Source organism: Dipteris shenzhenensis, chromosome 6, assembly GCF_047967505.1.
Source record: "Dipteris shenzhenensis isolate YYH24624 ecotype China chromosome 6, Dip_SZ_1.0, whole genome shotgun sequence".
In the NCBI taxonomy this organism is placed as follows: domain Eukaryota; kingdom Viridiplantae; phylum Streptophyta; class Polypodiopsida; order Gleicheniales; family Dipteridaceae; genus Dipteris; species Dipteris shenzhenensis.
The window spans coordinates 14,833,347-14,857,982 of record NC_141601.1 but is presented as its reverse complement, the minus strand read 5'-3'; the positions used below and the strand labels follow the sequence as shown (position 1 = coordinate 14,857,982).

At 45.8% G+C, this 24,636-nt stretch overlaps 1 protein-coding gene across 1 annotated transcript in view; it reads right to left on the bottom strand.

Moving 5' to 3' along the window:
- Positions 1 to 24,636, bottom strand: part of LOC147900830 (phospholipase SGR2-like) — a 210,065-nt gene that overhangs the window by 78,781 nt on the left and 106,648 nt on the right. Inside the window, exons 9-10 of the mRNA XM_087375771.1 lie at positions 8,891 to 9,040; positions 8,640 to 8,705 (exon numbers count right to left, since the gene is read on the bottom strand). Coding sequence (XP_087231897.1) covers positions 8,640 to 8,705; positions 8,891 to 9,040 — 216 coding nt within the window. The remainder of the gene's footprint in view (positions 1 to 8,639; positions 8,706 to 8,890; positions 9,041 to 24,636) is intronic.

Genomic DNA, 24,636 nt, shown 5'->3' with positions numbered 1-24,636 from the left:
CGAGTCGGGGGAACAGAATCGCGACTATATATACTGACATTCTACTATTCGAAATTCGGGACCTGACTGTCTGCTCAAAGTGAATAAGGAATTGCGATGTTGTGAAGGAGCAGTTGGACGGGACAGTTGCGTGGATAAAAAAACAGTCACAGGCTGCACACAGTTCTACAAGTCTAACAGTCGTAAGATAGAGCATGTATGACAGGAAGTTACTGGGAATTCGACGAGGTGCAAGCTGTAGTTGCAGGCTACGCATAAGCAAATTGGGAAATTGATCGTGCAGAGCTTTAACAGTCAGAAAGAAAGGGAAATCCTGGTCAGGAGTAATTACCAGGGAGCACCTTTTTCCCCTTATACAGATTTTCCAGTTTCCAGTTGTAGTGTAGTTATTTCAGTACTTCTCTTGGAGTTTAGCGTGCAGAAAGAAAAATAAATAAATAAATAAATCTATTTTCCCATTTGAAAGAATGGAAGCAGAGGGACAAGATTCCAAGGTGAATCCTGGTCAATCTAGAGTGCAGTCTACACAACAAGTGTCCCATCACATAACACCTACCCTGGTGGGTAGGATTTCTGTATTAGAAGATGCCTTACAACAGATCATGAACCAGCAGCTTCAAGTGAACGCTGGTCAAAATGAAATTAGAGAGATGGTGCAAGCCTTGTCGGCTAGACCATCTAGAAATGAAAAGGGCAAAGCTCCAGCAGAGCCAGAGCCTAGTATACACTCATCAGAGCGTGCGAAGGTCAAGGTACCTAATATTGCCAACTATAGATCGGAAAAGTACACTGGTCGGATGACCGAGCGGAGTTCTGATGTGATCGAGGTTTGGTTACACAAGTGGGAAGAAGCCTTCGCCATTTGTGAAATCAGATCTGATCTAAAGAAAATCTGCGAGACCACTCACCTATTTATTGAGGCAGCGGATAGGTGGTGGATAAAGCAACAGAAAGATCAGGTTGCCCCTACCACCTGGGAAGGGTTTAAGGCTGAATTTAAGAAACACTTCCTTCCACCTGACGAAGAGTCCCGAGCTTGGGATGCTTATAGAAACCTTCGCCAGAGGAATTTGTCGGTGGCAGAGTACACTGACAAGTTCAGGAAATGTGTTATGAAAATAACAAACCCTCTCCCTATGTCGGTTCACTTGAAAGACTATATCTATGGACTGAACGACAAGATTAAAATGGAAGTTCGAGCTACATATGTGACTACATTAGATGAATCTATTGCAGTAACCCTGAACTACGAGGATGCCAGAGGCAGACCTAGTGGGTTTGTGCAGGCAGGGACTCAGCATGAGTACCCGAGGAAAGGGGGATTTCAGAGGAAATGGACTTCAAAGACAAGTGTCTCGCAGCCAAGTGGTCAAACCAAGCAGGTGAAGCCGGTTGAGGGACAAGCAAAGACAAGTACCACCGTTGGGGTGAAAAGAAAAGTAACTCCAATGGCAGCCCGGGCTTGGTCAAAGTCCTTGTTGACCCCTAAGCAAGAAGAGAAAGCTAAGGATTGTGCTTCAGCTGCCTTCAGCGACATCAATGGAAAGATTGTCCACTAAACAAAGACCGTCGCACGGCCAACATGATAATATCTGAATGCGATGTGGAAATGCAGGAGAGTCCCAATGCGGAACATATGCAGATGCAATTGGCGAGACCTTCTCAAAGGTTAGTACCTGTGTTGTTAAGTGTGTCTGTTACTAAGTAAGTAAGCGGTGCACCTGATAACATCCTTTCAAAGCCCGCAGCAACAGGGTATACGGTTTTCGATGAGCCCGACTTGATTAAAATGAAAGGGCAAGTAGCCAATCATGATGTGATTGTGTTGTTTGACTTAGCGTCAACGCACAATGTAATTAACTCGAAGCTTATTAAGAGGCTCAAGTTGAAAACTAGTCCGTCTAACTATGCTTATACAGTCAAGATGGCGGACGGAAGTTCAACTGAAGTATGGCACCAAAGGGTTACCCAGTTGGAACTTCGAATACAGGACTATGTTGAGAAGCTGTTGACCAGGCTTGCTCACGTAGATATAGCCCTAGGTATGGCTTGGCATTTTTGAAAAAATCCAGCCATTGATTGGAAAAAGCATATTTACCAGTTCAAGATGAACGGGGTAGAATATGTTTTGCGAGGTGAAAAGGATTTACCTCGAGGACCATTGATTTCAGCCATGGAAATTCGGAAGACTCCGAAAGAGTTTCTGTGTCTGTGTATAGCATCGGTAGATCGATTGATGATGCATCGGCTAGCACTGAGGCTACCCAAGATGGGGAAATGGCCGAGTTGGCTAAAGAGATATCGGAGAAGTTCTCTGATTATTTTAGGGATGAGTTACCTTATGGGTTACCTCCAGAGCGGAACGTTCAACATAAAATTGAGCTTATCCCGAAGGTAGAACCTGTAAATAGACCTCCCTATAGATTAAGCTTTACAGAGGAAGCCGAGGTGCGAAGACAACTGGAAGAATACCTCAAGCTGGGGCAGATTCAACCCAGTTTTTCACCTTTTGCTTCACCAGTGATATTAAAGAGGAAGAAAGATGATACTTTTCGCCTCTGTATAGATTACAAAGCATTGAATAATATCACTATTAAGCACAAGTATCCGATGGCTCGGATCGATAATTTGCTAGATGCATTACATGGGGCCGTAATTTTCAGTAAGATAGATCTTAAGTGTGGCTACCATCAGATCCGTATTAGAGCCGAGGATGTGCATAAAACCGCTTTTAGAAGCAGGTTTGGTCATTATGAGTTTTTGGTAATGCCCTTTGGTGGACTTACCAATGCTCCAGCTACATTCCTCATGCTTATGAATGATTTACTACGTCCGTATATCGGAAAGTCTGAAGTACATTTTATTGACGACATTCTGGTATTCAGTAACAGTGTTACTGAGCATCATGAATACTTAAGAATAGTGATCAATACTTTGAGGAAAGCCAGTCTTTATGTAAATAAGAAGAAAACTATACTGTGTATGGTTAGACTTAAATATTTAGGATTCATAATTACTCCAGAGGGGGTAGAAATGGATCCAAAGAAAGTGGCTGCGATACTGACTTGGCCAATCCCTCAGAGTTTGACCGCTTTGTGATCATTCTTGGGATTTGTCTAATTTTATCGAAGGCATATCAAAGGATATTCCGAAATAGTATCGCCATTGACTGATTTGACCTCAGATAAAGTACCTTTTATATGGGGACAGAATCAACAAGAAAGTTTTAACACCATAAAACAAGCTGTGGTCACAGAACCGGTGTTAAAAATAGTTGATCCCCAGAAACCGTTGTTCCTGGAAACCGATGCAAGTGGCATTGCGGTAGGAGCAGTTCTCCTCCAAGAGGGAAGGCCAGTAGCCTTTGAAAGCAAGAAGCTTTCTCCCTCTCAAAGAAATTGGCCAACTCATGAATTAGAGTTGTATGTTGTTGTCCATGCTTTGAAAACATGGAGACATTATTTGTATGGATCAGAGTTTTATGTGGATGTTGATCATGATACTCTGAAACATTTTAGTAAACAATCTGACTTGAAAGGCTGCCAAGCTAGGTGGGCAAAACTCATGCAGGAGTTTAATTTGATGATTCGGTACCGAAGAGGAAAAGATAATAAAGTTGTTGATGCGTTGTCACGCATTATGCATAACATGAGTTTCACGGTGTTAGAGAGTGCTCTAATGACCGAGATTAGAGAAACTCAAAAGGTGGACGAGTTCGTTCACAACCTTTGGCCTAAGGCTCATGTGTTAAAACCCGGGGAAAAGGATGACCTGGCATCCAGAAAAGGCCAAACTTATGCAAGATATGCCATAAGGGATGGTATGTTGAAAAGAAATGGCAAGGTAGTAGTACCTAATCAGAATGATCTCAAGCAGAGAGTCATTCAGCAATGCCATGATAGCCCATGTGCAAGACATCCAGAAGTCGAGAAGACATATGATCTCGTGAAGCGAGATTTCTTTTGGCCAAAGATGAAAAAGCATATTCATGAATATGTGACACGTTGTTTTTCGTGTCAGGTAAGTAAGGCAGAGCGGGTGAAGCCACCAGGACTTTTACAACCCTTGGAGATACCACTAAGTAACTAGGAGAGCATTTCCATTGACTTTATTGTACGACTGCCTACGACACAAGGTGGATATGATTCTATCCTTGTGGTGGTTGATCGTCTTACCAAGATGGCTCACTTCATTCCAACTAGAGAGTCTGTTAGTGCCCCGCAAGTGGCGGATTTGTTTATTAGACATATATTTCATCTGCATGGATTACCCAAATGCATAGTGTCAGACAAAGATGTCAAATTTACGGGTCATTTTTGGACTGCGGTATTTGAGACACTAAGGACTGAGTTGGGAATGAGTAGTGGTGATCATCCAGAAAAGGATGGTCAGACAAAAAGAATCAACCAAATTTTAGAGGATATGCTTAGAGCATATGTGTCATTGAGGCAACATACATGTAACAAGTGGTTGCCATTGTTGGAGTTTGTCTACAATGATAGAAAACATTCCTCTACAGGGTTCAGTCCGTTTGAGCTGAACTATGGTTATAGACCAGTGAATCCAACTATAGTTGGAATACCTCAGAAAGTGCCTAATGCCGCGAACTTTGTGGTTCAGATGCGGGAGATGTTAGCACTTGCGAGAGCTAACATCCGCCAAGCTATGGATAGAGCTAAGGCGTATGCGGATGAAAACCGATCCGCTAGAGAATTTAAGAAATTAGAAAAAGTTTTTCTCAGAGTTCCTTCACACTCTAAGTCTTTGACTACAAAAAAGTGTGCTAAGTTATCACCTCGATATTGTGGGCCATGGTTAATTCTAAAAAGAATAGGCAAGGTAGCCTATAAATTAGAATTACCACCGGGGTGTAAGGTGCACCCAGTGTTTCATGTTTCTCGTTTAAAGAAATTTTTGCATACAGATGACTCACTAATCGAAGGTGTTGTTGTTTTGTTTCAGGAGATAGAGAATAATGCAAGACGCAAACCAACAAGAATCCTGGACCGAGGAACAATGCAAGTGCGCAATCGAAATATATCCACGGTGTTGGTTGCATGGCATGGTCTACCTCTATTGGAAGCTACCTGGGAATCCGTATACCAGTTACGGAGAGTATTCCCAAATTGACGCTGATGCTTAAAGAGGGAAGGATTGTTATGCTCTAGCCGAGATAGCAGGACCTCGGAAAGATCGGTGGGCATTTTCTCTTAGATGACCGACTTTTGTAATATTTTAGGTGCGTAAATAAAATGGTCAAAGGAAGTAACTGCCAAGGTCCTAGGTGAGGGTGTATTGGCATCGACTAGGTGGTTATGAGTGCTCAGGCCTAGGTGCACCTAAATGTGTAAGAATGCCAAGGGGCAAATGGTTTAATTGTGCCCCAAGAGAGGGGTAAATGGTGTACCAAGCTAAAGGTCTAAAATGATGACATGTGGCAGGAGGGAACCATCTAGGGAACTGTAGGCTTGTGGATAAGCATGAAGGAATGAAATTACGTATCTTTGAGGCATGCAATGCTTGAGAGTGGCTGGGAGGAAAATTACGATGCCATCGCCTGTGATTTTGCCTTGTCCGTAAATCGAGGAATCCAAGAGATTAGCTAAAGGAGTGTTTCATTACTCGTCCAAGCTTCGTCCTTCCAGCCCTTAGCCTCCTCGAATATTACATTAATAATAATAAGATGTAGTATTACCGGGATGCCTTAGGTTAGGAAGATAGGACAAGATAGTGGTTAGTGGTTGGTGGGGACCCCTGCATAGTCCCGAAATGCCTATCAAAGTATGTACTATGTCCATCCAAATACAAGCCAATGTTTGTGTGGGGTGAACCTGGGAACCATCCAAAGCCTCTATACATCTAGATCTCTAAATATGCCACGTTGATATGCTCGCCAAAATCTCCCACGAAGTATCCACAAACGCATGCACATGTCTGTACGGAGAGCCAAGAACCTCGTCCAGAGAACATGACTCAACCAAATGTCATCGAATCGAAAGAGCCCAAGAAGAGTCATGTCTCTCGTGAAACACCCGAGGCCTCGAAAGAGAGCCATGCCACCGAGCCCCACGTCATGAAGAAAGGAGAATGCATAAAGGTGCTCCATAGTCTAGCAATCCCCTACCAAATGATCCTCACCTGCTGTCCCATAAGCAATGCTGAATAGACTCATCAACAGAGAGGCAACAAGAATATGTGGAATCTAACCCACACCTCGCTCTCCACTGGCTCATGGCAATCTCCCATGAATAGAAATCCAAAAGAAAAGAGTGGATTTTCTATTCCTAAGGGATTTTTAGAGTCTCTTCCAAGAGGATTTCTGCAGATCATAAGAAATCTGAAAATTCTCCCAATGAAGAGATCTAGTGGCCTTCCAGCCTTCAAGGCTGAGCTGAAACTCCTGGCATTACTAACCATTTATTGGAAAAGAGGAGGCTCTTCTCTCGGTGCCCTAGATCAATCCATTCCCACTGTCTGGAATCCCACTGCAAATACTCTATAGGGACACCTCCACAAATCCAAAGCCTCCATGAGCTCAAACCCGCATTAGGGTCTCGCTACCATCTTGACTCCCAAAAATACTATTCCACATGACCTACAACCCGGGTAGGTTGAAAAGCCCGCAGATCTGGATAACCTGTTCCCAGAGTGAACATCAAAGAGCAAGGCATCCCCTTATGACCCTCGTAGTCACACAACCTGAATTGGGATCCCTGATCTCTTAAAGGTTTCTAGCTACATGTCTAGATAGTGAAACTTGTCAACCGGAAGAACCCAATCCAAGGGTATGGCTACATCAATTTGTAGATCCTCCTTGCACTTCCTTTGAAGCGACTTACTAACTAGAATCTATGATCATCAAGAAGGCATTTGGAACTCCTCTAAGAGCCTACAGAGGATGCAAGACCTCTCTCCCATGAAGACCACTGCATATAGTGAAGAGAAGTACCTAGTGATCTGCCATTCTCGTTAAGTATAGTATCATGCCACATGACTGGCTGCCTGTCAATCTCTTACTGAGATGAAGGGGGAGCTCTCCATAAGCTATTCTAAGCTTTCAAGATAGCATCCATAACATGTGAGGATTCAGGAAGAAACTCTAAGATGGGCTGATGTAAAGATTCATCTGGAACTACCTTTCCGATCTCCACCAGTGGAAGAAGTGCAAGATTCTATGCATCTCAAATCTTTCCAAGATTCTTGCCTTGCAAGCATCCTCTAACCACCACCTTGCATAATAAAGCTCTGCTCCACACGTCTGGATCGAAGAAATTGAGGCCACCTTCCACTCGGGTAGGATCAGAGTCTCCAAGCCACCCTAGCTCTGGTACTTGTTGAACCATCTAGGCCACTCCAAATAAAATTCCTTATTGGTCTTTTGAGCATACTGATGAAGTCTTAGAATGGCGCCAACAAGAACAAATAAACCAAGCCATGGCTAACAATACTTGGTTAACCACCAGTACCTTCGAAGCGAGGTCAAGTTTGGCTGAGCTCTAAAAAGGAAGCTTCCTTTTGACACTCTCCAGCACATGAGCAACTTGTTCTGATGGAGATATGCCCACACCAACCTGCCAGTCCAAGTACTTGATAGGGACACTCCTTTGGATCCAAGTAAAATCAAGCTGCTAGGAGGTGTCACCCGCCTTCGGAATCCCCAAAGGGTGGTAGCTACAATTACTGAATACTGATAAGAAAAACCTTGTGCAAAACCCTAGCAATCCAAGGTAGGACCTCAGCGCAAGCTCAAACAGATGAAGGGCATCAAGAACAACCACTGACAACTGCCCAAATAAATTGCAAACTGAAGGACAGCAAACCCTAACTGTCCCTGGGCATCTGGCAAGATCTCTGGACAAAGCAGTAACTGAAAAAATGCAAGAACATCCCCTGGCTGAAAATTGCAATTGCAAAGGTTGGCTCTTTTGATCAAGGAGAACATTGTCTACTACCCCTGGCTGGTCCAGGCTAGTAACAGGATGCTGAAATCCTCAGCAAAGCAGTCCCAAACTGATGTGAAATAGTGGCAAACTCCTCTTCACAGGTGCGGCTGCAAACTGAAGCTCTCTGATGCAACGAACTGAAGACTGGCCAACCCCAAATAGCTCCAAGCAGCAACGATATAGATACTGGCAGTTTGAAAACTCCACGATCCACTCCAGACAGTCTCCCAGGTCATAACAGGAGCATGCGATTCGGGAAATGATAGCAGAGTGGGGCATACCTTATGGCACGGCATGTTGGGGCTAGAGCCCTTGGTGCTGAATTTACTCATGTAATAAAGGTGATATGGTCTGATTGAATACGGTGTGATTGAAGGCTGAGTGTGTGCTCAAGAGCTACCTTGTCCCATAGGTCCAGTTTGGGACCTGATACGCTCATGGGAGTCTAGGTGGCAGGAGGATGTGCTCCCCTGCACGCACCCTGGCCTTCAGGGGTTGCAGACACGGGGCCCCTGCAAATCACTGCACTAACACTTTGACTATGCCTTCCTCAATAGAATATATAATCTTTGACTAACACTTTGACTATGCCTTCCTCAACATAATATATAATCTTTTCAAGAATAGATAATATGCAACATTATGGGGCGAATTCAACCAATCCATATCAATGAAATCCTGTGAAAGAAAGCTTACCTTGCCATCAAAACTAGGATTCCGCTTCATAAACTTGAAGTAGAGCCTGTTCAATTGCCCACTCACCTGTAGTGAAAACATTCAATGGAAATCAAGCCGTGGATCAGGCCTTGTTGCCCAAAAAAATGGATGAATCTATTGTGCAAAGAGATGAGCAATAAGCTTGACAACAATTATGAGATACACTAGTGAAATTTACACATTTTTCCAGGCCAAGGAAAGACTCTGCAAAGTATGGGGTTGAAACAGACCGAATCAATGATGTCTTGACAATATACAGGACTCATGTAATACAGCACATCATGTACTGTGGCACTAAGCATTGTGCGCAAGGCCCTGACTCCCTCCAATGTACAATTCTCTACTGCTACTTCTCCTCCCAATTTCAACCTCCTTCGCCACTGCAGGCCACAACTGAGAAGAACAATGAGAAGAGCATTAAGACTCTCCAAATATATGTGGAAGGCACACTGAATCAGCGTGGCAGTGCAATGAAACTTTTGCACATATAAGAAACAATGTCCACAAATCAACTAGTCATTTCCAAGTTATTCTGAGAACGTTCAGTCATCCTAATTGCCATCAACAATCAGCTTCTTTCCTTTCACTCCTCAAAATTTCCAGCACTACACATAATTTACCTCACAACTCCACATCCAGGCCATTGTATGTACGAAATGCATTTATGACGTGACAGTGGGTGTCTTGGAGGCCTGCTGTGTGTGTATGTGTGTGGGGGCTGAGATCTTCTCGTGATGTATTTTTCCACATCTTGTTTTGGGACAGTGATTCTGCAATATAAAGTAGCAAACTTTCACCCCCCCCAAAAAAAAAGAGTGTGTTGGGACTGAGCTGAAGTAAAGATTCGACCAATGATGACGCTCAAAAGCCAACATATGAGTATGGCCAGAAGTAATCTTTTGGCTTACCAGTTTTTCTGGGATAGCTATCTTGTAATATAAGGCCTTCAAAGTTTTCACTATAAATAAAAAAGTGTGTGTGTTTGGGAGGTGGGGGGGGGAGGCTAGGGGGCGGTAATATAACACGTGAGATACATATCAGTGAGCAGGCTGAAGGGACAGGCATCCACACACACAACATGTCAGGCATGATGTAAATGGAACCCCTCTCTTGTAGACTGTATCTTCAGTCTTAGAGCTCTTATTAAGAAAATTGTATCTTCACTCTTAGAGCTCTTGTAGCCTGTATCTTCACTCTTAGAGATCTTATTAAGAAGGAAAAAATTGGAAGAGAAGTTTAACTTCTGCTTCACGGACCTAGGCACCTCATTTCACATCTTTGGAAATTAGCAGCTAAGGATTTCATCTAGGCAGTTATAGCATTATATGAGAGAGAGTCACAGGCACAATGGTGTGTTATTCGAATGCGCTCATACCCGATGGGCATTATACTTTGCACGTGTGTGAATACCACCTATGTTGAGGTGCGTGTAAAGTATGGTGCCCATCAGGTATGCTTTGGATGGTCAGAGTTGCCATCCTCGTTTTTCACCAAGTCCTTGGTTGTGAGCTAACTTGGAGAGACTAGCATGAGGGATCCCCCCTTGGCTTCATCTGTGAGCATTAGTAGAGACACTAGTCCCTCTTCTTCTCTATGCCAGTGACATGGTCCTAGTCTCTAAAACACCAGGAGGCCTACAAAGTCATTTGGCAACTTTAAAGACCTTTTGTGATAGTCAGGACATGAAGGTCCATCTTGGGAAGACCAACAGTATGTTCTTCTATACTTAGCAAGGTCCATGTCCAGCATGAATCGTTCAGGTTGACAGGGCACCAGGTTGACACTGTCACATCATATGTGAACATGGGATGCATTTTCGTAAAACCACAATTCAGTATGAAGCCCACAGCTTGAGAAAAGTTGACCAGAGGACATGCCTCACTAAGACTTGAGAGATGGTGTTTTTAGGCCCATTTTCAGCATGTGCAAACAAAAGTCATGCTCTTTGATTCCATCATCAGACCAGCAGCACTTTATGCACGGGCTTTTTTTGGGATGCGACCTCGTTAGGACTGAGTGGGCTGGATTTGAAAGACCACAAGTCATTATGCTGTTACGCATGATTCGCAGGAAGAAGTGCACTCCACATAATATTATGCTCACAGTTTTTTGCATACCTCTTACATATAGACAAGGTAAATAAAAGACTTCTACTAAGTATGAAGAAACTCTAAGAGCAAAGCTCATGGGCAAACATCATCATGCGAGGCATGGTAAAACAAATATCCTAGTAGGGGGGCATAATCAAGCTCCTATGAGAACTATAAAAAATCCAAGGTTGAGGCTGAAAGTGCGACCTCAACCCTATTAGGGCTCCGAGAAGAATGGGGAGCTGCTCCACTCCCTAAAGAAAATAGTCCTCTTGGTAGAGGCTGCCGGTGAAGACCTCTGCATGCTAACCCAAATGGTTACCAAGGTGTGTACTGTAGCTGTCCAAATACTAGCCAATGTGTGTGTAGTATCGACATAAGAACCACCCAAAGACTTTTTTTTTTCTTTGCAAAAAGAGACTTCTATTAAGTATTAAAGAAAAACCGTTAGAGCAAGCTCCATACGGGATACATCATGCAATGCACGAAAAGCTCAAGAGCCAAAAAGAAAGGATTGAGGCTGATAGTGCCATCTCAATCCGGTAGAAACCTCGAGAAAAAGGGAGAACCCCTCCAAACTCGAAGAAATATAGTCCTTCTAGAAGAGGCTGCCCGTGAAGAGCCCTGCATGCTAGCCCATATGGCTATCAAAATGTGAACCGTGTCAGTCCAAATACCCGTGAACACCTGTGATGGTGCCATCCAAGGCCTCAGTACATCTGGCTCTCCAAATGTGCCAAGAGGAAATGCTAGACAAAATCTCCCAAGAGGTGTCCACTGAAACATGAGAAGCTCTGAAGGGAGTAAGTGGTACATCCTGCAGAGAGCAGGGCTCTATCACCTGCCGGCGGACCGAGAGTGCCCAAGAAGAAGGCTCACCCTCATAAAACACCTGGGGCCCGGTAAGAGATAACCATGCGACCAAGCCCCAAGTCATGAAGAAAGGCGAAGTGTGAAAGATGCTGAGTATCCGAGCAACCCCTTTCCAAACAGTCCTCACCTGACTGCAGTCCCAAAGACCCAAAGACTTTTTGCATTTGGATCTCCAAATATGCCACGATGATATACTCAGAATCTCCCATGAAGTATCCATAGAGGCATGTGTAAGTCTATACTGAGGGCCAAGAACATCAATCCGCATAACATGACTCAACCAAATGTCATCGAGCCAAAAGAGCCCAAGAAGAGTAATGTCTCTCGTAAAACAACAAAGGTCCAAAATGAGAGAGCCAAGTTACTGGACGTAATCCAAGGGTATGGCTGCATCAATCTGTTGGGTTATCCCTACACTTGCTCTGAGGGGACTTACTAATTGCAGTCTGCAATCATCTAAAAGGCTTTTGAAGACTTTCCAAGAACCCACAAAGGACGGTGGACCTCTCTCCCATCTAGACCACTGCAAATAGTGAGAAGTACCAAGTGGTCTGCCATGATCATTAAGTATATCGGCATTCCACATGACAAGCTGTCTATCACTCTCTTTCCAAGAGGGAGGGCGAACTCTCCAAAGAATACTGCTGAAGCTGGCCCATGGTCTGCCATGATCATCAAGTGACATTCCACATGACAGGCATCTCTTCCCGAGAGGGAGGGCGGACTCTCCAAATGGTAATGTTGAAGCTGACCCAAGCTTTCGCGATAGCAGCCATAAGAGGAGAGGAGGGAGCCCTAAGATGGGCTTAGGTAATTGTATCCATGTGTTGCTATCCAACCAATCTCCATCTGTGGAAGGAGAGCAGGACTATATGCATCCAATGAAAAAATCCTTCCAAGGTTTTTGTACTAGCAAGAGTCCTCTAACCACCAACTTGCATTATAAAGCTATGCTCCACAAGTTTGGATCTATTATATTGAGGCCTCCATCCCATGTGGGTAGGATCAAGCTAAGCTACCTTGGCTGTGATGTCTGCTGAACCATATAGACTACTCCAAAGAAAATTCCTTATTGGCCTTTTGAGCTGAGTGACGTAGTCATTCCTTATTGGCCTTTTGAGCTGAGTGGCATAGTCCCTAGAATGGCACCAACAAGAGCAAACAAAATCATGCCGCTGCCAATAGTACTTGGTTGAACACCACCACCCCGAAAGCAAGGTCAAGGTTGGCTAAGCTCCAAAAAAGGAGTTTCCTCCTGATAGTCTCCAACACTAGGGCGAATTGCTACGAAGGAGAGATGCCCATACCAACAACGCAGACAAAATATCTAATAGAAACACCCCTGTGAATCCAAGTTTAAATACAGTCAACCCCAACCTAGATGTCCTGGTAATGAGTCTAAAAGCCATTGGATTTATTCCAATTAATACGTGAACCTGTTGTTGAACAAAATAAATCCAAGGCTGCCTAAAAGAAGTTGAGGTTCCATGGAGTGTCATCCAAAAAAACATCACAAGCCAGCTCACTATCCAAGAGCTCCTCATCCTCTCTCAGAGAAAGTCTCAACCTAGTAACATCTTCCTGCGATCTTATAAATGTGCTCATTGCTTCAGCCACAAATAAATACATGAAAAGGGCAACAGGGAATCCCTAGCAAACTGATCTAGAAATCTGAAATCTCTCTCCCCTTTCTCATCTGAAAAGCACCTAGTTGTGTGCTGATCTATATAGGGAGCAAACCCCTGTAGTCCAAGAATCTGAGAAAGCAAAGTGTAGAAGAGTACCCTCCAAAAAAACCCTGTAAGATTTCTTGAAGTCCAAGAGTAGAATGACAAGCCTTTGGCAAGTCGAATGTGAAGCCTTCATAATGAAAGCTTCATGCATGAACAAATCCTGACTGCGTATCATGGATGAGGTCAGAAGAATGGGCTGCAAGCGCATACCAATAGCTCATGCCAAAACCTTTTTAAAAATGCCCAAGAGAGTAATTGGTGTCCATTAAGAAATTAAATTTCTGTAACCCCGTTTTGGGATATGACGAATGAGACCTCTATAGTGAATCAGGCATAATACCAAAGCCCCAAATGCCTTGCAGACTGAAGTAACATGGACCCCAATCATGTCCCAAAAGGCAATAAAAAAAGTGGTTGTAAACCCATCTGAGCCTGGGGCACTTGCCCTTGGGAAGGGCAAAAAGTGCAGTCCTTGACTCACATTGGTGAAAGGTGCATCAAGCGAGACTCTTATATCTAGCTTCACAATGCTGGAATACTCTGCCGAACTCTACATTCAGCATCATCTTTGGCACGTATGTCGGGACCTGTTGAAAGGTCTGACCTAGCAAACTCTACTAGTCTGCTAACTATTGCTGAGGCCAATCTTCCATATGAGAATCTCAGCCCTTCTAGCACTACTGACAGTACCATAAAAATCACTAATACCAAAAAGGGTTGCTGCCACAAGTGAAAGAGATCCCACTCTACCCTAAAAATGAGACGCCCAATTTTGTGACTCATTCTCCGTGAGGTCCTCTACATACACTGCAACTGAAATCTTGATACTGGCAGAGCAGTGTCTCAAGTGAGTCTCAAAAATCATCATACCACCAAGAAACGATCTTAGATGAAAACCCTTGGTGCAATGCATGATGATCGTGGCAGACCACTGGGTGCCTCACTCTATATGCAGTGGGCCAGGTGGGAGAGGGGACCTGCTTCTTCTTTGGGATCTTGGAAAGCTTTCCGTAGGCTTCCAGAGGAAACCAAATCAAGGTTGACAGGACATCTCAGAGGGAGTGCAGGGAGGATCTTGCAGATTGAGACAGCCCTTCCAGAGGCTTGGATAGACACAGATGATATGCCTCTCACTTCCTCCACTTGGGCAGGTACTTTCTCGAGAGGCGGGGTTCCACTTCAGGTCAATCATCGACATAGAATTTGTCTATCTTTAACTCGACGAAGAGAATGGGAGCGAATGCGGCCAAGTGTGAAAAGCACCATCTCAAAGCATCTCTGTTATTATACAAGAAAGGCATCTCAAGCTGCTCTCTCTAGTGAATGAATGCCACCTTTTCTCCCCTCCCTTTTTGTCTGAGGGCAAGAGGGCAACTCCACCATATTGAAGTCACCTCCAATAATCCATGACTCTGAAATGGAAGCCCAACAGAGAAGTTCCATCTAGAAAAGGAAACAATTCCCTTTGTTGTTGGGGGCATAAGGGTTGAGAAGATCAACGTTACGTCCCCCATATCAACAAAAAGATCCATTGTGCTCTCGAGGGTATAATAACACCATGTACAACCACAACGGGAAGAAAGGAATCTCACACTGAAATGCATGTTTCCCCCTTGATGGCCCAATGAGGAGATAAAAAATTATGACCTCTAGGTAGCTTACCTCTAGCTTTGGGTACTCTCTAGCATCGAGTTTGTGTTCCTATAATTATCAGGCTTGATCAAATGAATTGCTCCTTGTTCCTCCCCTTAACAATGCCCCATCCCCCCGCCCTCGGTATTCCTACTCACCCTTGCTCCCGCTCCCCCACCCTCTTGGCGCCCCCTGTTTTGCCTTCAGCCTCTCCACAGATTGGTGTTTCCGCCCCTGCAGCCCACATTGCTCGCGGTACTTCTAGTTCCCTTCTAGCTGGGCTTGGCTTTCATTCAGCAGCCTTCAAGGCTCTTGGAAGGCCCAAGCTCCCCTCCGAACACACCTCCGAACACACGCGGCAATTCGCAAAGCATGGTGGAAACCCCCGATGCGATGCATACTGAACCACCTCTATCTAGTGCCCAATCATCAACATAGAATTTGTCTATCCGCAACTCGACAAAGAGAATAGGAGCGAATGCAGCCAAGTACAAAAGGCATCATCTCTCAAAGCATCCTCCAGTGACTGAATGCCACCTTGTCTCCCTCTCCTTACGTCTGAGGGCAACTCCACCATATTGCAGTCACCTCCAATAATCCATGACTTTGGAATGGGAGCCCAAGAGATAAGTTCCTTCTAGAGAAAAACACAATTCCCTTTGTTGTTGGGGACATAAGGGTTGAGAAGACCAATCTTACGTCTCCCAATCAACACAAAGATCCACCGTGCTCTGGAGAGTATAATGACACCGTGTCCAACCACAAGAGGAAGAAAGGAATCTCACACTAAATGCATGTCTCCCCCCTGATGACCGAAGGAGGAGACCAAAAAAGTATGACCTTTAAGTAGTTTACTTGAGTTCGGGTACTTTCTAGCATCGAGTTTGTGTTCGTACAATTATGAGGAATGATCAAGCGAATTGCTCCCTGCTCCTCCCCTTAACACTGTCCCCCCCTCTGCCCCTGATTGGTGTCGCGCTCTCAGCCCATGAGTTGTTGGAAGCAGCCTCCACTGTGCTCGTGGTACTTCTAGTGCACCTCCAACTAGGCGTGCCTTTCATTCAACAGCCTCCAAGGCTCTAGGAAGGCCCAAGCTCCCCTCCAAACAGACGCGGTAGTTCACAAAGCTGTTGGGCCCTGTGTTCTCTAGTCAAGGTAGGTTTGGAAGCAAATGGGGACTATTTCGAGCCCCCCTTAAACTCTCTTGGTGTTGGGCTTGAAGTTGCTCATAAGCATTGTCAGTAGCCATTTCGTAAGCTAAATAGCGGCTCGCCAGCTCCCGTGTTGGCCCGGGCTCCCTTTGCAGTAGCTCGGCTCTAGGGCTCCTTCTCTTCTCCACAAGTTTTGGGCACTTGGTTCTTTCTCAGCTTTTGAGCTCCTCTTTAGATCCTTGATTGGGATCGTGTGTCAGTTTCTCAACCTCCTTTTTGTGTTGTTTTGTAGGCAGCCATGCAACCTTGTAGCAACCCTTTGCTTAAGCTCTTGGTTATCCTCTTCCTCCCCCATTTTTCAACCCCCCTCCCTTTCTTGCAGTGCCGGATTCTTTCTTTGGTCTTTGAAGAACGAAAGCTTGGTGGCGACTCTTGTCTAGCAAGAAGGGCTCTATTGGCACCACCTTCGGCTGCCAAGCTGTCAAGGTCTTCCTTCTCCCTCGAACAAACATTAGGTGAAGTTATTAGTTCAGTCTCTCAAGGATAAGGTAGTCATGGGTAGAATTGTGTGGCTCACACCCTCGAGGAAGCAAATCCGGGATTGGTTACAGACGAGCTTAGCATTAGAGGGGGACCATATTCGAGAGGTCACCATTTACGGAAGAGGGGTTCTCCTTCTTCATCTGAGCTCACCCGAGAACACCCTAACACGTGTGGAGCACAGCCCCATCTATCTTGGTCCACACTTGGTTTACCTCTTCCCGTGGTACCATGGCTTTACAGTGGCGGAGGATGGATACAACTCTTCATGTACCGTGCTTCCCGGTGACGCTCCGCTTCCTGGGGCTCCTGGTATAGTACAGGGCCATCCTCCCCTCCATTGGCAGAGCTTTTGGCACAGTACTCCAGGCTCCACCAAACACAAATGCCTCTATTTTGACAGATGATAGGGTTCTGAGACTAAGATTGGTTGTTGAGAGTATGGAATCCCTTCTAGAAGCCATCTACTGCAAGACCCTCCACGGGAGCAAGCTTCGATAGAGGATGGAGGTTTTAGGGCTTCCTCAACAGTGTGTGCGATGTCACCAGATGTGCTACCTAGCTCGGGATTCCCTGAGAGGACAGTGGCAGGCCCTCCCCCCTCCTTTTGAGGTTTCCACATCACCACATCTACCCATTTGGATGTCTCTGCAATGGTTGACTACATGGTGGCTATCTGGGCCTCCACTACTATTGCTTGTATACCCCCCAAAGTAGTGCTCAAAGAAGACCCCTCCTTCTTGAGCTCTCCGATGTCCCACTTGAGCTCTTGAATGAGACTAGCATGCTAGTGCTGTATAATAAGCGCTTGCTCCTTAGTGAAGTGAGCCTACTCCTATGCAAAGTGGTTCAGCTCCACCTCAAGCGCATGAATGCAGTGTACATATATGAGGAGACTCCCAGTCATACAGTGGGTCAACCCGTGTGAAATCCCAATCCTTAGCGGTAGCTGCTCTCGAAGATCCCTGCATGCTCGCCCAAATGGCTATCAAAGTGTGTATAGTATCAGTCCATATACTTGCCATAGTCTAGGAAGGGTGAACCTAGGAACTCTCCATTGCCTCTTTACATCTAGCCCTCCAAATATGCCAAGCTGAAATACTAGCAAGAATCTCCCAAGATGTGTCTATAGAAACATGGGAAGCTCTGAAAGAAGTGAAAGGAACATCCTGGAGGGAACATGGCTGCACAAGATGGCATCATACAAAGAAGGTTGAATCTGATCCATGTCCCTTGAAAAACACATGATGACCAATAACAGACAACCATGCAATTGATCCTAGCAACACCCCTCCAATGTAAGAGACGAACGGTGCTCTATGAAATATGTAAAGTATCCTAGCAACACCCTTACAGATCATCCTCGCCTGTTTGCACTCCCAGAGGCAATGCTAAACTAACTCAACTGCTATGTGGCATCGACGACATGTACGGTCAACCCCGAACTTGGATCCCCACAGATTCACTGCAATTCCTCCATCAATAGAAAGACAAAAGAAAACAATGATTTTTCTATTCCAGAGAGATTTCCAGAGCCTCTCCAAAAGTTTTTCTGTGCATCTTCAGAAATCTAAAAACTATCCCAATGAGGAGCTCTTGAGAGCCTCCAACCTCTACTGTTGAGCTGGAATCTCTTGGCATTTCTGACTATGTGACAAAAGAAGGGGATGCCCTTCTCTCGGTACCCTTCATCAATCCACTCCCACTCCCCACGGTCCCACTACAAGGACCTAATGGGAGAAACACCATATAACCAGAGTCTCCAAGACCCGAGTGCCAGAAGAACGGGGTCAGGAAGAAAATACCACTGTGAATCCCTGCCCCACTCCATATAACCTGCAATCCGAACAGGCTGAAAGGCAGTCCCCAAAAGAATATCCTCTGAAGATCTGTGAAGCCTGCCTCTGGACTGAACCTCAAAGATAAGGGCATCCTCCCGTGCATCCCGCAAGGCCATAACGAACACCCCTCCTTGTGAAAGCACCCAACCAAGTGGACTCTATGATCAGCATGTCATTTGTATCCAGCCACTCCCCTGATATAGCTGCATCTATCTGCTGAATCCTGACTGCACTCCCTCTGAGGTGGCTGACTGATAAGAGTATCTGATCCTCTAGAAGCTTCCTAAAGGCTTTCCAGGCCTCCACTGTGAAGGCAGGTCCCTCTCCGATCTAGACCACTGCATATAATGTGACGCTCCTAGTGATCTGCCATGCTCATCCAATATACAATCATTCCACATGATAGGCTGCCTGTCTATTTCTTCACGAGAGGAAGGTGGAACTCTCTAAAGAGTGCCTTTAAAGCTGTCCCAAGCTTTCAAAATGGCATCCATGAGAGGGGAAGAGGGAGATCTGAGATGGGCTATCTCGAGCTGTCCATCCAATCTCCCCCAAAAACAAGGTGTATAGAACTAAATGCTGCGTAAGAAAAAATCCTTCCAAGGCTCCTGTCCAGGCATCAATCCTCTCACCACCATCTTACAAAGCAAGGCCCTTCACTGCAAATCTGCATCAATAATATTGAGACCCCCTTCCCCTGTGGGGAGAGTGAAGGTCTCCCAAGCCACCCTGGCTATAGCATCTGTAGTGCCATCCATTAAAAAATCCTGATAGGTCTCTTGAGCTGAGTGATACACTCTCTAGATCGGCACGAACATGAACAAACGAACCAGGCAGTAGCCAACAGCACCTGGTTCACTGGGTGCAAGGTCAAGTCTGGTAGAACTCCAAAAAAGGAGTTTCCTCCTGATGCTCTCCAACACGGGAGCGAATTGTTGTGCTGGAGAGATGCCCACCCCAACCTGGCATCCTAGATACTTGATGGAAACACCCCTATGAATCCAAGTGAGCCCAATGTCTACCCCCCAATCTGGAGTGTCCTCGTGACAAATCTGAAAGCCATTGGATTTGTTCCAATTTATATGAGCCCTTGCTGCAGTGCAAAACAAATCCAAAGCTATCATGAAAGAGGTGAGTGTCTGTGGTGTGGCATCCAAAAAACTAATGTGTCATCTGCCAGCTCACTATCCAACAACTCCCCCTACCTCAACGGAAGCCTCAGCCCAATATTATCACCTTGAGCTCTAATATAGATGCTCATAGCTTCAACCACAAATAAAAAGAGAAAGGGGGCTAAGGGGCATCCCTGCCGAACTGATCTAGTAATCTGAAACCTGTCTCCCTTGACTGCACCAATAAGAACCTAGCAGTGGACTGATCTGTAAAGAGCGGACACCCCTCTGATCCATGCATTGGAAAATCCAAAGCGAACAAGGGTTTCCTCTAGAAAACCCCAATCTACCCTATCATACACTTTTTCAAAGTCCAGGAGTAGAATGGCCAGCCTATGGTTGTGCATTGCCCAGTCAAAAACCTCCCAGATTGAAAAGATGTTATCAAAGATGCTTCTGCCATGCACAAAGCCCATCTACGTATCATGTATAAGATCTGGAAGAAAGGGTTGCAAACGTAGACTGATTTCGCCAAAATCTTATACAAAGTGCCCAACAGAGTGATAGGTCTCCACTAACTACTGATGAGCCCTTGCTGCAGCAAGGCACCCTTGGATCCAAGAATCTGTAGGCCTTTTCTGCTCTTTTCTCTAAAGAGCTGCCAGCTGCTAGTGGATACCAATATCTCGCATGAGAATCTCACCTCTCCTGACACGAGCAACTGAATGATAGAAGTCACTAATATCAGAGAGGGTTGCAACTACATATGAAGGGGATAGTTGCCCAACCTGCATGTGAGATACCCAAATCCGTAACACTGCCTCTGTGAGGCCCTCCTCTACATAAAAGGCCTCTAGAGTCCTGATACTGGCAAAGCGGCTCTCACCCAAGGCTCTGAAATCGTCAAAAGAACTGGAAAATGGTATGAAGTGGACACCCCAATGCTAATGCATACAGTCCCACCGCTATTCAAAGCCCAATCATTCACATAAAATCTGTCAATCCATAATAGGCATCTGCAACCTTGTGTTCGACCAAGAAAAAAGACGTGATTGTGGGTGGCTGAGTGTGAAAAACATCATCCTACCAAACATCTCTACCACTAAACTGAAATAGGAAGGCATTCCAGTCTGCTCTCTCTAGGGAATGAAGGCCACCTTCACTACCCCCTCTTTTGTCTGCGGGCATCTCAACCATGTTGAAATCACCTCCTATAATCCAAGACTTTGCAATGGGGGACCAAGAAAGAAGCTCCTTCCATAGAAGGACACGATCCCCTCTCAAATTGGGGGCATACAGGTTAAAAAAGCGAACCTTGCGCCCTCCAATGAAAAGAATGATCCACTGAGCTCTAGAGGGGACTATGACTCCGTGTACAATCACCAAGGGGAGCATCTAAGAAGAGACACAAATGCAAGTACCTCCCCAGGTGCCTAAGGTGGGCGACCAAAAAGTATGATTTGAAAGAAGCTTACCCGACTTGGCACAATTTCTAACATCTAGTTTGTTTTTCTGAAGCATAAGTATATCGATGGGTCCCCCGATAACACAATCAGCTGCCTACGGCGGCAATGCAGCACACCTCCGAGACCCTGAACGTTCCAACTGACAAAAATCCTACCCGACTTGGTAGCCGAGACAACCCTCTCCTGGGAAAAATTCCTCCTATCAAGAGAAGGAAAATTAATAGGGAAAATCACTCCCACACCTGCTGAAGGGGAATCTCTGTCCGAAGGATCCCGATAGCCTGCTCCCCAAAAGTAGAGGGTACAAACTCCTCCTCTAACTCAAACTCTGCCAAGTCTGCCAGGACTGCGAAGGAGTTCCTGAGTGATGATCCTGGTCCCGGTGTGTGGAGGATCCCTATAGATGGTGGGTAGAAGCAATAACCCCCTTGTCTCTATCAAGAGGTGAGGAAAGAGGAGCAGAGGAGGAAAGGGGCTGCTGAAGTGGAGGGTCCGAAGACTGAGCAATCACATGGGGATCAACGACGACTCGCTCCACAGGTGGTAGCCCCTCCTGATAATCAACTGAGGGGACAGAGGCAACCACATCAGCACTAGGAACCAAGATAGTGATGATTCCTACCTGTAAGGATGAAGGGTCTGTAGCGCCAAGAGTACCCTCTTGCAGTGGAGAGGGAACACCAACTCTTACTGGCATCCAAGGGGGGACAACAAGAATAGGACGTGCTAAGGGTCCTGGTCGCGCTGAAGAAGAGGTTCCAGGACGAGAGGTTGTAGCAAGGTCTTGGGCGAGAAGTGAAAGGTCCAATAGCACGAGAATTAGTGGTAGAACGTGCCACATGTACCGCCGAGGTGGTGTGATGAGGCGATGCACCCGTGGACCTTTTGGGTCTTTTCTTTTTCCTCAGGCAATCTCTAGCAAAGTGCTCAGGAGTCATGCAAATCCTACACTGGTCCTGTCTCCCAGCGATCTCGACTCTCTGCCTAAAGAATGAGCCATCTAGATGCTGAAGCTTGATGTGGTCATCCGTGAGATGTTAGGGTCTGAAACAATGACCCTAACATGCAACACCCCATCCGATCTGACTGTCTCTCATGTTGAAGAAGACATGCGAGGTAGATTGGGGATCTCGGTGATCAACCCGAAAGCAGCTCCAATGGATGATAAGAGTCGATGGTAAACCTGAGGGAGGCCAGGGAATCTAATCAACAGTGAAGTGACCCGGATATCCTCCTCCACAGGATCAATCCCAACGTGAAGGGTGTCAAAACAATCCTCCTGGAGCTCAAGGACTAGCCTCAAGCATTGTACCTGCTGCTTCCGGAGAATCAAAAACCACCTGGAAGGAGCCTCGAAGCATACGAACATTTGTGAGGTGCCGTGCAAGGTATCCAAGTAAAGCTGTGAGCATCCAGTCCCTAGCCTGTAACCTAGAAGGGTGCTATCCATGGATGTGAGCAAAGAGTGAAGTGGAAATCTCCAGTTCTGTATCTTTTTTGAGTTGTTCCAACTCATCTTTTGAAAATGTAATTGTTTTTGCGGCTAGTGGAAGTGGATGAGGATTGGCTGAAGGATGGTCCGTTGCGGAAGGCCAACTTGAACACAATGACACTCTGTCCGCTCTAGAAAATGCTGCTAGAAAGAAGCAGAAGGAAAAAGGATGCTGAAGGAGGCGGTGGCAAACGGAGGCAAGGGGGGGCTGAGGGGGGCGGGCGAGAGGAAGAGTGGCCGGGAGAGGAGGCTGAAGGGGCGGGGGAAGGGGAGGGAGTCCAGGAAAGGAGGCTGAAGGGGGCGGGGGAGGGGCAAGGGAAGGGGAAGGGCCTGAAGGGAGCGGGGGTGGGGGTGGGGAAAGGAGGGCGGGGGAGGCGGGGGAGAGGGAGCAGGGAAAGGGGGGCGGGGGAGGGGGAGGGGGAGGGGGGCCGGGAGAGATGGCTAAAGGGGACGGGGGCGGGGGAAGAGGGACGGGGGAGGCGCGGGAAAGGAGAGCCGAGAGAGGAGGGGGGGATGGCAGGGGGGGGCCAAAGGAGAGGACGGGGTAAGGGGCCGTCAGAGGAGGGGGAGGGGCTGGCTGAAAGGTGAGGGGGAGGGGGGGGAGGTGGGGAGGGAGAAGGGAGAAGGGAGGGCAGCTAGAACAACAACTCCTGATTTTTTAGGCCAATACAATAGGATTCCAAAAACTTGGACAGAACCAGAAATGGCAAAACTATTCATCTCCCCTTCAGCAGAATAAGGGACAATTTATGTACGATAACCAAATGCAAGTGATCCAAAACTCCCCAAAATAGTAAAAAGATGTGTAGAGCTTCTAAAACAGATGATGATGCCAAAACTCAGCAAAATGAAAGGATTGAGTGTAGAACTAAAGGTTCTACCATCAATCTTTTAGGTAGAAACTAAAACAGACACTCCCACGTCCGTATCTCATTACTGCAACTAAGTACTGGTAGGAAACAGTGTAGAAACAATCAATGTCAGTCAGTGAGCAATTGAATGAGCTAAGCTTTCAACACCAATTTCAAATCAAGAAAGATCTACATGGCATGACATTGTTGTGGGGGAAGCTCTATTCCACATCACCGACTTAGATTCCAACCGAAGTATTGAAGTTCTTAAAGTGTGTCCCAAAGCATGAGTTGTATGTTGCACCATTACAGCCTTTACAAGCAATGAGGGAGTGTGCAACAAGTCACAAAGGAAGGGAGGGATGTAGGCCCTACAAGTTCAGTCAATGAGATTAGAGAGACACTTGGGGGATTCACCTAAAAAACGTTTAGTGTACCACATGCATTCAAAAGGAGGGATATTTAAATTTCACTTTTAGGTCCACTCTTGTTGTTGTGACCTCTCTACAAGCATGGGGAGGAGACCATAAACGTCCTCTGTGTCCCACATGAGAAAAAATGCACTGGGTGAATGGGTGCCTTGAACATATAGCTTGAATGATAGGATAGCCATAAGAGGATCTGTCAAGGGTCCACATACGCTTCCCAAGAGCAAGAAAGGTGATCTTTTGCATGAATGGAAGGGCCGCATCATGAAGTTCAATCTTGGGAAGAAAGGATGGCTTGCAAAGGTGCAACACATCTACATGGGGATGGACATGCACCTTGCTCTGTCAAGCAATCAATCGACAATACCATTACATTGTAAGTCTGCATTTTGTGTAAGATTTCTAAGTGTAATGAGTTAGTTTGAAATTGTATTTTGAACATAGTAGATGAATTTCCTTCAGACTCCTTTGAAATAGAGAAATATCTATTAGTATAATGCCAAGTATATGACTCCAAGGGCGGCATCAGACTCTAGCCATCTTCAATGCATTACACCACCACAACTTGAAGACATGGATTGCAGCATGGTGGACACAAGAACAGTGCAATCATACAAGGAAAATATTGCAAAGGATGTGGGCATGGCCATGAAGTTTACATTTGGCTCTAATGGGGTAAGGTTGTCTTGGTTTATGCCTCCGTACCTTTCTGCTTCTTGTTTTCAGAATATCCAGATGCACAGAACAAAAACCATGTAGTCATGCAA